This window comes from Bombus vosnesenskii, unplaced genomic scaffold, assembly GCF_011952255.1.
Source record: "Bombus vosnesenskii isolate JDL3184/JDL3185 unplaced genomic scaffold, Bvos_JDL3184-5_v1.1 scf7180000014551, whole genome shotgun sequence".
Taxonomy (NCBI): Eukaryota; Metazoa; Arthropoda; class Insecta; order Hymenoptera; family Apidae; genus Bombus; species Bombus vosnesenskii.
In genome coordinates, this window is record NW_022883514.1 from 15369 (window position 1) to 25856 (window position 10488).

At 37.9% G+C, this 10488-nt stretch overlaps 1 protein-coding gene across 1 annotated transcript; it reads right to left on the reverse strand.

The window, feature by feature from the left end:
* Window positions 1-274: 274 nt before the first annotated feature.
* On the reverse strand, window positions 275-10042 carry LOC117240100 (glutathione S-transferase-like). The gene is made up of 4 exons (XM_033505979.1): window positions 9802-10042; window positions 4090-4369; window positions 2006-2286; window positions 275-566 (listed from the first exon to the last, which is right to left on the reverse strand). Exons 1-4 carry the CDS (start codon window positions 9928-9930, stop codon window positions 399-401), a joined length of 858 nt encoding a protein of 285 aa, XP_033361870.1. The 5' UTR covers window positions 9931-10042; the 3' UTR covers window positions 275-398.
* Between the last annotated feature and the right edge of the window lie 446 nt (window positions 10043-10488).

Below are 10488 nucleotides of genomic sequence, written 5' to 3' on the forward strand. Positions count from 1 at the left end.
TGTAAAATCAGAACTGTCTTGGGAGACGATGCTGTCGGATGTAAGGATGGGTGTGTCTAGCGCACGGGAACATCGGATTTGTTGGTGACGATTTTAGTTAGGATTTTAGTTCAAGCTGAGTTGACCGTGATTCAATTCACGAATATCGGAGAGGAAAAGTCGTAATTCACAATATTACACACAATAATACCTTCACATAAAGGAACACAGCTCAGATGAGACTTTTTATAGTTAAACTTTTAACGTACTCATAGAAACGAAATTTTTTTTTAAATAGAACTGTTACATTTTACGACACGTATAACATCGAACATTTACCAACATAGCGATGCCAGCGTACATATATATATACATATACTGGTGTACTGGTCATCTTTTTTCCACACGTTTTTAGCTTTTTAGCTGTTTGTGAATGGGCGCCTAATCACCCAATCAGAAATGGCCGGTATTCTATGAATCCTTTTCTTCAATGCTTGAAGAGCTGGATATTTATCCAAAGCTGGTGCCCCAAACATATACTCGAAATTTTCAAGGGCCTCTGCAAATACGAAGTCCGCCCATGTCGTCTGAAAAAAGGTTTGTATACATTTATTTTGTACCTCCTCTATTAAACAATTTTTTTAATTTACCTTGAAAAATGTGAAAAATCAAACTCTTAACTAAAGATCACTAGCTTTTTAGGAAGAATTTGGATTTTTATTTTATTGTCAGAATTTAGTGGATAATTTTAGAAACTTCAGCCTTTGGAGGTATTTGTTAATTAAAAATGACAAAACTGGTATTATGTAAAAAAGAGTAATGTGTATCCTGAATCAATGTCGAATGGAAATTAGACAGTTCTATAAAAATAATCCTTCTCACGATTCCACAACTTCATAGCTTAATTAAATACAATTCTTCGGCGATATAATTACAAATACATTTACAGGAATTGTGTAATATGATAAATATCTCGTTAAAGAAATTGAAATCGTAAACTCTAGATTCTAGTATTCTTTCACTTTCATGTTTCCTATGAGCCCTTCAATCGCTAAATATTTTGCAATGAAACACGTATTATTAAACAACATAATCATACTAAATTAATTTAATGTGACTATTTATTATTATTATATAATAACACAGTGATGAAAGAAATAAACTGGTCAAGTAATCTAAGGAACGATAATACGTATCTATGTCAGTGACAGTGAGAAAAATTCAGATATCTGTACTTAAGTGATTACACTTATAAGTATCATTATATATTATATAAATATGATATTTCGAATGGTATCATTTATCACTCATTAAACAAGAGTGTCATATCCAGAGAAATGATTTTACATATCTTAATCTTTGCTTTGATTACGATAGTAATAATTTCTATCAAACTTGATGACGAAGATACATGAATGTAGTATCGTGGACGAAAGGCCTAAGAAATATCGGGCGAACTACAGACAATGTCGCGAGAGCCGAGGCGCTGTCGGCTCCATCAATGCATTACCGGGTCCTTCAGGTAAATAGGTAAATAGCCGAAAAGACCTTCGTGACCCTGGCTACGAGCGTCTGTAAAACACGTGTGCGGTGGACCCAGCAATAGACAATAGAGCGCTACAACGGCCCGAGAGGCAGTCGAAAAGCAGAGTGCGAGTCGAGCCGAGACAGAGGTTGCGAGTGGCGTTGCCGAGAGAGTGTGGATTGCGCTGTTTTCTGTGCGTTTGGCGTGAATAGTTCAGGTTGAACAACAATCGTCTTTTTCTGTCTGATTAACATCTCTATTGTCCACTCTTTGTAAACACATTATATCACGATATTACATGAATAATTATCTAAAAGCTGAAAATCTTGGCAAATTCATTTGTACATAAACTAACAGGAATGAATTTTAAAGATACACTCTGCTCTCAACAATTAAAGCTGTCATGTCGCAACAAAGTTTCAATAATTTTTTATGGACAACATGGCCCAGTTTGCACAAAGACTAAAAATTTTAACATTAAATTTGGATAAAAAATCTTACGGTAGAAGGAATGATATATCCTTCATTTTCGCCAATAATCTGGTCGAATTTAGTCAAGTAAAATGGTATTGTTTCGTTCAAAAGTTGATTCTTCCTCGCTTCCTTCTTTTCAGGATCCTCCTCCATGCGATAGTAGCAGATAGCCGAAACGTATCTGAAACCAACCGTTACGTTCTTTTGTGTTTTTCCCCCCAAACGAAGAGAAAATAAGTTGTGAAAGAAGGAGTAGCCTCTCATAGTTCCTACAATTTCTTCATTCTCTTTGCTTTCTTCAATATTGCCTCAACAAGTTCCTGTGGTTCACGATACTTGAAATATATACAATGTTACCAGCGTGGAAATTGTCTTGGAAACTTGGAAAATCTTTCAAGAGGAATAACATTGCTAACTGAGATTCGAGAAAGGAAAGGTAAGTAAATCCTTGCTTCTACTTAGAGCTTTTTTATTTACTTCTGACGAGTAAAGTACTGTTATTATAATTTGATTAAAAGTACCAAGAATGTCGAGATATAAACAACCATTTGTGGAAAGGTCAGGAGAAGCAGAATTATCGAATAAACGTTATATAACTCTTAGTGATTAAGTAAGAGAAGAGAAACGAGAAAAAAGTCTTTTATCTAGGTCTTAATAAAGTATACTATATTTATCTCCATATCAAGAATAACAACAAGATATAAACAGTCTTCTAGAAATTGAGTAAATATTACATAATTACATCTTGAGCAATATTTTTCGTCTTAGCTTTTGCTTAATCATTATGATAATCATAAATGTCTGTAAATTCTTCACAGACTCTTTGCATCTTCTATACAGGTATCTCATGATCATGTGATAACACACAGGAAGAAAAAATAGAGGAAAAAACAGCGTAAAAAAAAGTTGCGTAGGAGTATCGTCGCACTACATCATTCGACAATTGATGCACGTCATGGCGATCGTCACTGTTTAAAGCAGGCCATCAAAAACACGTTTGTTATCGTACGGAAAAATCTGCGACGTTCCAGCTGTTCAGGTGCATCGAATTGTGAATCATCGGCGGTACGAAGCAAGGCGAGGGGCGTAAATAGAGAAAGAAGAGAAGAGAAGGATTCGCATAAATGATAAAATATAATCGTTCGTTCCTAGTCGATGGCGGATGGATGGCTTTAATCGTGGACGATATCGGTACGATTATATTTTATACATTTGAAACAAATATAAAAGACAAGCAAAAACCAGAGATACGATCGTTATGATATTATTCAATCGGTAGCCTATTTACCTCGTTTTTTGTTCACCTTCTCTGTCTAGTAATAATTTTTCGATTCGACTGGCGTGACGTTACGTTGGCGGTGTAAAAACACGATTTTAAACACCTGCGGATAGTTGCATGAGTTTCGAGCGATTCCATTCTCTTCGATTTATATTTATGCGACCAACGCGCGGATCGTTAACGCATTATGCAGACAGCAGATGTTACGTAATCACACATATCGTAATTGGAAATTAGTAACGTTATCGCGTACCAGGATCTTCCTGTCTTTGATCATTGAGTAACACTTCGTTGTCCTCGCTCCTCCCGCGGATAACCAGCGTTTATCATATAGAGACAGGGATTTGCAAAGAATAAAAGTTGCAGAACGTTGAAAGGCGTTGAGAGAAAAGTGATGTTATCCCGTTATTCGTTAACGCAACGCAGTTAAAAAAAATCCCGTAGGAAGATTACGATAATAGATAACCTGAGTCGAGTGTTTGTCGGGGGATCTAAAAGATTCTTTGCAGTTGAGCGTCTGAGATTGCAGAGAAGAAAATTTGGAAGCCATCGAATTCGTGATGTCGATAGAAATCTTCATTTGGAATCGTTGTATCATAACGTAGTCTGCTTATTGTCGATAAGACTTTACTAAACTAAAAGTGACTACTAAAAGTTTCTATCCTCTAAATTCTATCTACGATTCTATAGTCTAAAAACTGACTTTTGCAAACAAACTGTAACATTCGCTTAACGGAAAGACATACGTATCTTGTTTGTACTCGTCTTTTCACAATGAATTCTTGAACGTCTGTCTCTGTGGTGAGACAAATGCAAAGTCATCTCATCAGTTACTCACCTTGCTTCAAATCTCCAAGAGTATCGACGAGCACGTCGCATATCATCGCATCCCATTCGTTCCTTCCCATTAGATCGTACTTCTTCGCCAAGTATCGCGCCACAGCGTTACTCTGCGCTACCGGTTTCCCGTCTATCTGCAGCACAGGCAGCATTTTATAAGGCATTGCTAAGAACAAACATGGCTCATATGAACACTGTGTAGAGGGAAACGATCGATAGGAAATCACAACACAGCTTCCGAGGCCGTTGCGTTCTTGTGAATAGATGAATCGAAATCATTTCGGTTTTAATCAACATGGCCTAGTAAAGAAATACAGAAATGTCTTCTTTCTCCTTTTTTTCTTTTCTTACGATTACGATGGACAGGGTATCGCGTGTTTTTGACTGTTGAGAAGAACCTAAAGTTTTTAAAATCAAGGATAAAAGATAATACCAAACACGGAAAAAATATTAGAAAATGTACACGGTTCTTGTAATGAAAATTGAAATGCAAGGAATACAAATCGAATGTCTCTTGCGAACGTAATTTTGTGTTTTACACCGACAGGATTGATTTACAGACTTACGTTGATTTTTTGTTTCTCTATTTGCAAGCGACATATAAGATTATATCGAAGACTATGCTGCGTAAAACTTTTATTATACCATTTACGATAGAAATGTCGCAACAGAAGATCGAATTTTATGTCTGCTTTGTTCTTTCGACTTTTTAGCTATGTTCTTGTTCATTTCCGAACTGATTTCAATTTTTTATCCTTTTTTCCCGACAAGTCCTAAAAAGTTTTTAAATTAACGAGAAACGTAGAAGTATTTTTGTATTCCTATTTTAAGTCACCTATTTACGGTTTTCTCAAAATATTCGAAATGCTTCGATTCATTGAAAACAATAAAGATTGCAACACAAAAATTCGAGAATCGTAAGTGAATTAAGTTGGTATTCGATAAACACGATATTACGGAAGCAAAACTTAATGAGAAGTTCGACTTTATTCCGTATGAAATTTTACTTTAAGTAAGTTTAGCCTGCACGTGAAACGAAAGTTTTATATACAGAAAAGTTTGAGTAAATGGTAGATAACTGAGAGTTGAACGATGAAAGTAAAAATCGATTCTTCACGCTTACAATCCTTGTATTCAGGCCAGAGTTCTTCGGGGATCCTCTTGTCGTGTAAAATTAAGGTAAAAATAAGGAACTTGTTAATTTCCGAAAATGAGATTAAGTTCTTTTTATTTTTTTACTCAATTTATACAATTTTTTCCGTTCGCGATGATACACTTTCGATACTTGGATTAGTTAAGAATTTTTTTATTAGACTGACTGGATGATTTTGAAGGGAGCATTTATATTCTTCCATTCGTTGGAGTGGGAGAAGGTTTTGTTTATACTTAGTGTAAAATTCGGAGAACGGCTGGAGTGGTCGAATGCCACTCAGGCGGCTGAGAACGGGTGCTGACCGGACGGTCACACGCGATAAGGCGTTCGGAATTTCGGTTTGTTATATACAGTTGCTCGAATTTCGTCTGTGACATTCCCCCCTTCTTAGATTGAACTTGATCCCTCAAGTTTTCTTCAGAAGACTTTTGTGGAATCGGACTTGACGTGGCTTGAAATTTACAGCTGATTCCTCCTCTTCATCTGAGTGGTATGTGTTGGTTGGAATATAGATGTTGGGTGTTGAGCCCAGGGTGAGTGGTACTGGTGGGGCTGTCGCATTGTGGCTGTTGATTACAGTTTCATTTCGGCAGCAAAATAAATTGATACATAATTTGTTCGGTATACATTTCCTGATGCATTTGAATACCCCTATTTTGTTTAATCCATATATACCTAGTATGCCTAATGCTATGTACCCTAATATCTGGAGCGTGGTTAGTCCCCAATACTGTATATTTTTAATTCTGTGTTCGAAATTAAGAGTTTTTATCTCGTCGCCTATTTTATCGATCGTTGTTTTATAGCCTTGTAAATTATCTATTATTTTCGGTGCTCGCTCGAGTTTATCTAATAGATGAGTGAAACTATCGTTTGTTTTGAGCGCTAGGGTTTTTGTTTTGATTTCGTATATGACTTCGTTTTTTGTTTCGCCTATACGCATGTGTTCGTCTTTGTACAATATATCGCAAGAAGTGTTAGCTCTTATGATGGAAGGCTTGTCAAGTTTTTGTAAGGTATGTTTCGTTTGGCAAATTGTGTCTATTTCTATCGGATTTGCTGGTATCGCAATGTAACAGTTGCTAGTTTTGAGCGGTATAAAGCTAATGTCTTCAATCTTAAGTACAGTTATTTGACAATGTTCAATGTGTGGTTTGAAATTTATTATTTCGCTGCGACAATCGGTTCTTGAATTTCTGTCATGGATTGGTAGTGTTTGTTTGCATATAGTGGTTCCGGTTCGATTCTTACAAAGTTTGTTGAAATACTCGATATCAGCGTTTATAAATGAAAGACCTGAAGTTAAATATATCTGATGTTCGACTACTGGAGCCAAAAATACTCCATTTCTTTTACTCGGGATAGGATATACTTGTAATATGTTCCATTCTGTGTTAGAGACTAAAGGTACTATGATCTTGAAAAATATTTTGTCATCTATTGTGAAGATTTTAAGATCACTGATGTCGAGTATGAATTGAAAATGTTCGGTTTTGGCAGAAATCGCGGTGTTGTACATCTGGCTACCTATTGTCTTGGCGTAATTTTCTATGAATTCATTGGGGTCAAGTATTTGTGGACTAATTATTCCTTGTTTGCCTAATATCATGACGTTAAGTATTTCATCTAATTGGAAGTGTAAAGTTTGCATCGCGGTGTCGACTTTCATGATCATCTTAAGCATAGATCTATCGATATTTGCCTGCTGTTGTAATCTTAATATATCACTATATGATCTCTCTAAGTGGTTTAGGTTTTCTGAGTTTACAATTTTTCTAATAAGTGATGTTTGATTAGCTATTATGGTCTTGATTTTATTATTATCATCGAATAGTTTGTCCATATTTTTGTTTATGAGCGTAAGATCATCATCGTCGAGAGTCCCGAACAGACTTTTCTATACGGAACCTATGATGTTAAGCAAACCTCGTGTGCTCCGGGTATGTGTTAACGCTTTCAAGTGTTTTGCGAGTTGTTTTAGGTTATTGATGCGATTTTGTAATCCGCCTAACTCTTCGACGTATTGTTTGCTGATTGCACGTGAGTCTATTGTTAATTTATATGATTCTATTGCGCTTATCTGTTCGTATATGTCGCTAGTGTCTAATCCTACTATTACATTGGCAGTGTCGCTGTATAAATATCCTTTTCCTATGTTTTCTACGAATACAGAGTTTCCTTCTAATGGTGTAATATTTATTTGCGCGGATACTATTCCGGCAAAGAGGAGCGTCGACCACCATTGATAAAGCATATCGTTGTCGGTTTTCCTTCCAGGTAGACTGTTTTTGACACTGCTTGTTTTGGAGGTACGTCGTTTTCCGAGTATGCCGTCTTCTATAATTGGAAAGTTGTCTTCTACCACAAAAAATTCCAGAGTTTTGCCAAATAGTTTTATCAAAGCGTGTTCGTTGGTTTTAAATTTAGAGTGTCCCATCGAGAATTTCCGTTCTTTTGTTATTCTTGGTCGTAATACGCATCTTCGCTTGAGTATATTAATTCCTGCTCCGCTGTCAATGAGGAATTTATGTCGCTGTCCGTCGGATCGTAAAAGTACTGTGGGTAGTCTTCCTGTTGTGGCGTTAATTCGTAGGTCTGGTCTATTGGTTCCTCTATTTCTTCCTTGTGTGTCTCGAGATTGTGGACTGCTGGTGGTCTCGGAAATTGGCTGGGTGTTCGAAAATTTTTACATTGACTGGAGACATGTCCGATTTGGTTGCATTTGAAGCATTTTAATTGTGTCCTTTGGGCAAGTGGTATTTGTTCGGTTTGTCGGAAGCTTCTTGGCATTGGATTGGGTGTTGGAGTTGGTTTTTTAGTGATCGGATTAGGATTATTGGTTGTTAGTCGTTGCTGCTCAGGAAGTCGTAATCGTTCTATTGGTTTTGGTCGTCGATTTCGATCTTCCCTGAAGAATCGCTCGATGTCGGTGGCTTTCTTTTCGGCTTCAAGGATATTGTATGGTGGATTGGCGAGTAGTAATTGTCCTATTTCGCCTTTCAGGCCTCGGATAAAATCGATCACGGAGTCTTTTAAAATCCTGTCGTTCATAGCTCGTCTAGTAATTTCGTCACGGTATTCGTTCGTTATACTGTATTGTAACTTATTGAGCGCTCTGCGGAACCTGATGATATAATTTTGCACACTTTCGTCGTGACGCTGTCTCGTTTCGCGTAGCTGGTCTTGATGTTCTCTAACAGAGTCTTGGGTGGCTACGTTTCGTCTTAGGGCATCGTACAGGTGTCCGTATTCGTATATCGGTATATTGCAGATGGCCATTGCGGCTTTACCCGCGATTTTCCCGATTTTGATCATTTTTAATAGTAGCGTGGGTTCGCTACACATGACTCGTAATTCGCGTACTTCGCGTATGAATTCTTCTACTCCGATATTGTCTTCGCCGTTTAATTGCGGAATACATACTATCGCGTCTTTGGCCCGTAAGCTCGGAGAGGCGAATTGCGGTGGACGGTCTTCGCAAGAGGGATGGTTGCCTTCTTCTGTTCGAATTGGAACGCATGGTGGGGAAGTTCTATCTCTCGCGGCAACAGATTCGTCCATAGTAATAAGGGAGCCTAGTTCTGTAGTAGCGTCGCGTCCTATTTTTATTTTAGAGATATTTTTGCCTAATAGTTCTATTTCCGCTGCACGCTTCTTATTTTCACTGTCGGCCGCTCGTTGTGTCTCTTCTACACGTTGCGCAAGAATTTCAATTTGTTTTTGTATCACGTCGAGTATGGCACGAATCGAATTGTCCGTACCTCCGTTTGTAGAAACGGTTTCAATAGTTTCGACTTTGTCTTTTCGTGATGTGGGCATGATTCTAATTGAGCTTATTGAGTCTGAACTACTGTTGCTATTTGGACTCGAAGCGCTTGAGAAACTGGGTTTTCTCACACGGTATCGTGAAAATGAATCCAGATTTTTCAGCTTACCGTAGTAGCTATGACCGTTGAGGAGTCTCAGGGATGTTTCCTCTCTGGCTGGTTCTAGATTCCGAATCTTATTCGTAGGCTTGCTCTGCGCTGACCGTAGTCCTCTCGTCTAGTTTCACCGTAGTGGAACGTTGAAAGTTGCTGCAGGGCTTCGTAGTAGCAAAGATTCGCACTGGGTCCGTTGATCCTTCGATCTTCAATGATGCGCGTACGCCGAAATCGTAATTTCGTTTGCACTGAAGTGAATAGATCCTGGCATGGATCGCCAAAAATGTCGTGTAAAATTAAGGTAAAAATAAGGAACTTGTTAATTTCCGAAAAGGAGATTAAGTTCTTTTTATTTTTTACTCAATTTATACAATTTTTTCGGTTCGCGATGATACACTTTCGATACTTGGATTAGTTAAGAATTTTTTTATTAGACTGACTGGATGATTTTGAAGGGAGCATTTATATTCTTCCATTCGTTGGAGTGGGAGAAGGTTTTGTTTATACTTAGTGTAAAATTCGGAGAACGGCTGGAGTGATCGAATGCCACTCAGGCGGCTGAGAACGGGTGCTGACCGGACGGTCATACGCGATAAGGCGTTCGGAATTTCGGTTTGTTATATACAGTTGCTCGAATTTCGTCTGTGACACTCTCGTCGGTATACTCGATGCCAGTATATGCAAATATGTACCGTATATGTTCGGCACGACCACGGGCATTGAAGTAGATTAGTTTGTAAGTAGGTTCGTCGCTCATTTTCCTTGCTCTGTCAACTTATCGAGAAAAATGTTACAATTAACTCGTGTAATTAACAGACTGTGTGCGTGTTTGTGTGTATAGAGAACAATTTATTTATAGATGGAATAATTCGTATTGTTTTTTTCGACCAATCGCGGGGAGACGTAATCGCGAGGAGAGACGTCACCGGGGGTCGTAAATCCCCGTTACGATTGTAACAATCGACACCACTAATTGATCGATCCCCTGATTTCCGTTGAGATAATAAGGGGTGATTGAATTTGTATAACACTGGGATTCACAGTATTATAAAGTATATATTTCCACCAGTTAGATTACACTGACGTAGAGAAATAAATAGTTAACAACGTGTCGCACGAAGATGCGATAGACATGTACGCTAGAGCAGGGCTCTTATAATGGAAATTAATGTGTCAGTGGACTTAGCACTGTGATGTGTTTAGGAGAGAAGATGTAGGTTCGACAACACCGAGAACCGACAAAAGATGTGCGTGAAGTATGCAACTCTCGCGCTATGTGTAGACTGCTGCGTTAGGCGTTAGTTGGTAGACTGTC

What these genes read in the sequence shown, in the direction of transcription:
- LOC117240100 (XM_033505979.1), bottom strand. Translation starts at nt 9,930, where the DNA reads ATGAGCGACGAACCTACTTACAAACTAATCTACTTCAATGCCCGTGGT. An exon ending in TCACAGACGAAATTCGAGCA is followed by an intron (nt 4,370 to 9,801) that starts ACTGTATATAAC and finishes CCGAAATGATTT; the next exon opens with CGATTCATCTATTCACAAGA. An exon ending in GATATATCATTCCTTCTACC is followed by an intron (nt 567 to 2,005) that starts GTAAGATTTTTT and finishes ACCTTTTTTCAG; the next exon opens with ACGACATGGGCGGACTTCGT.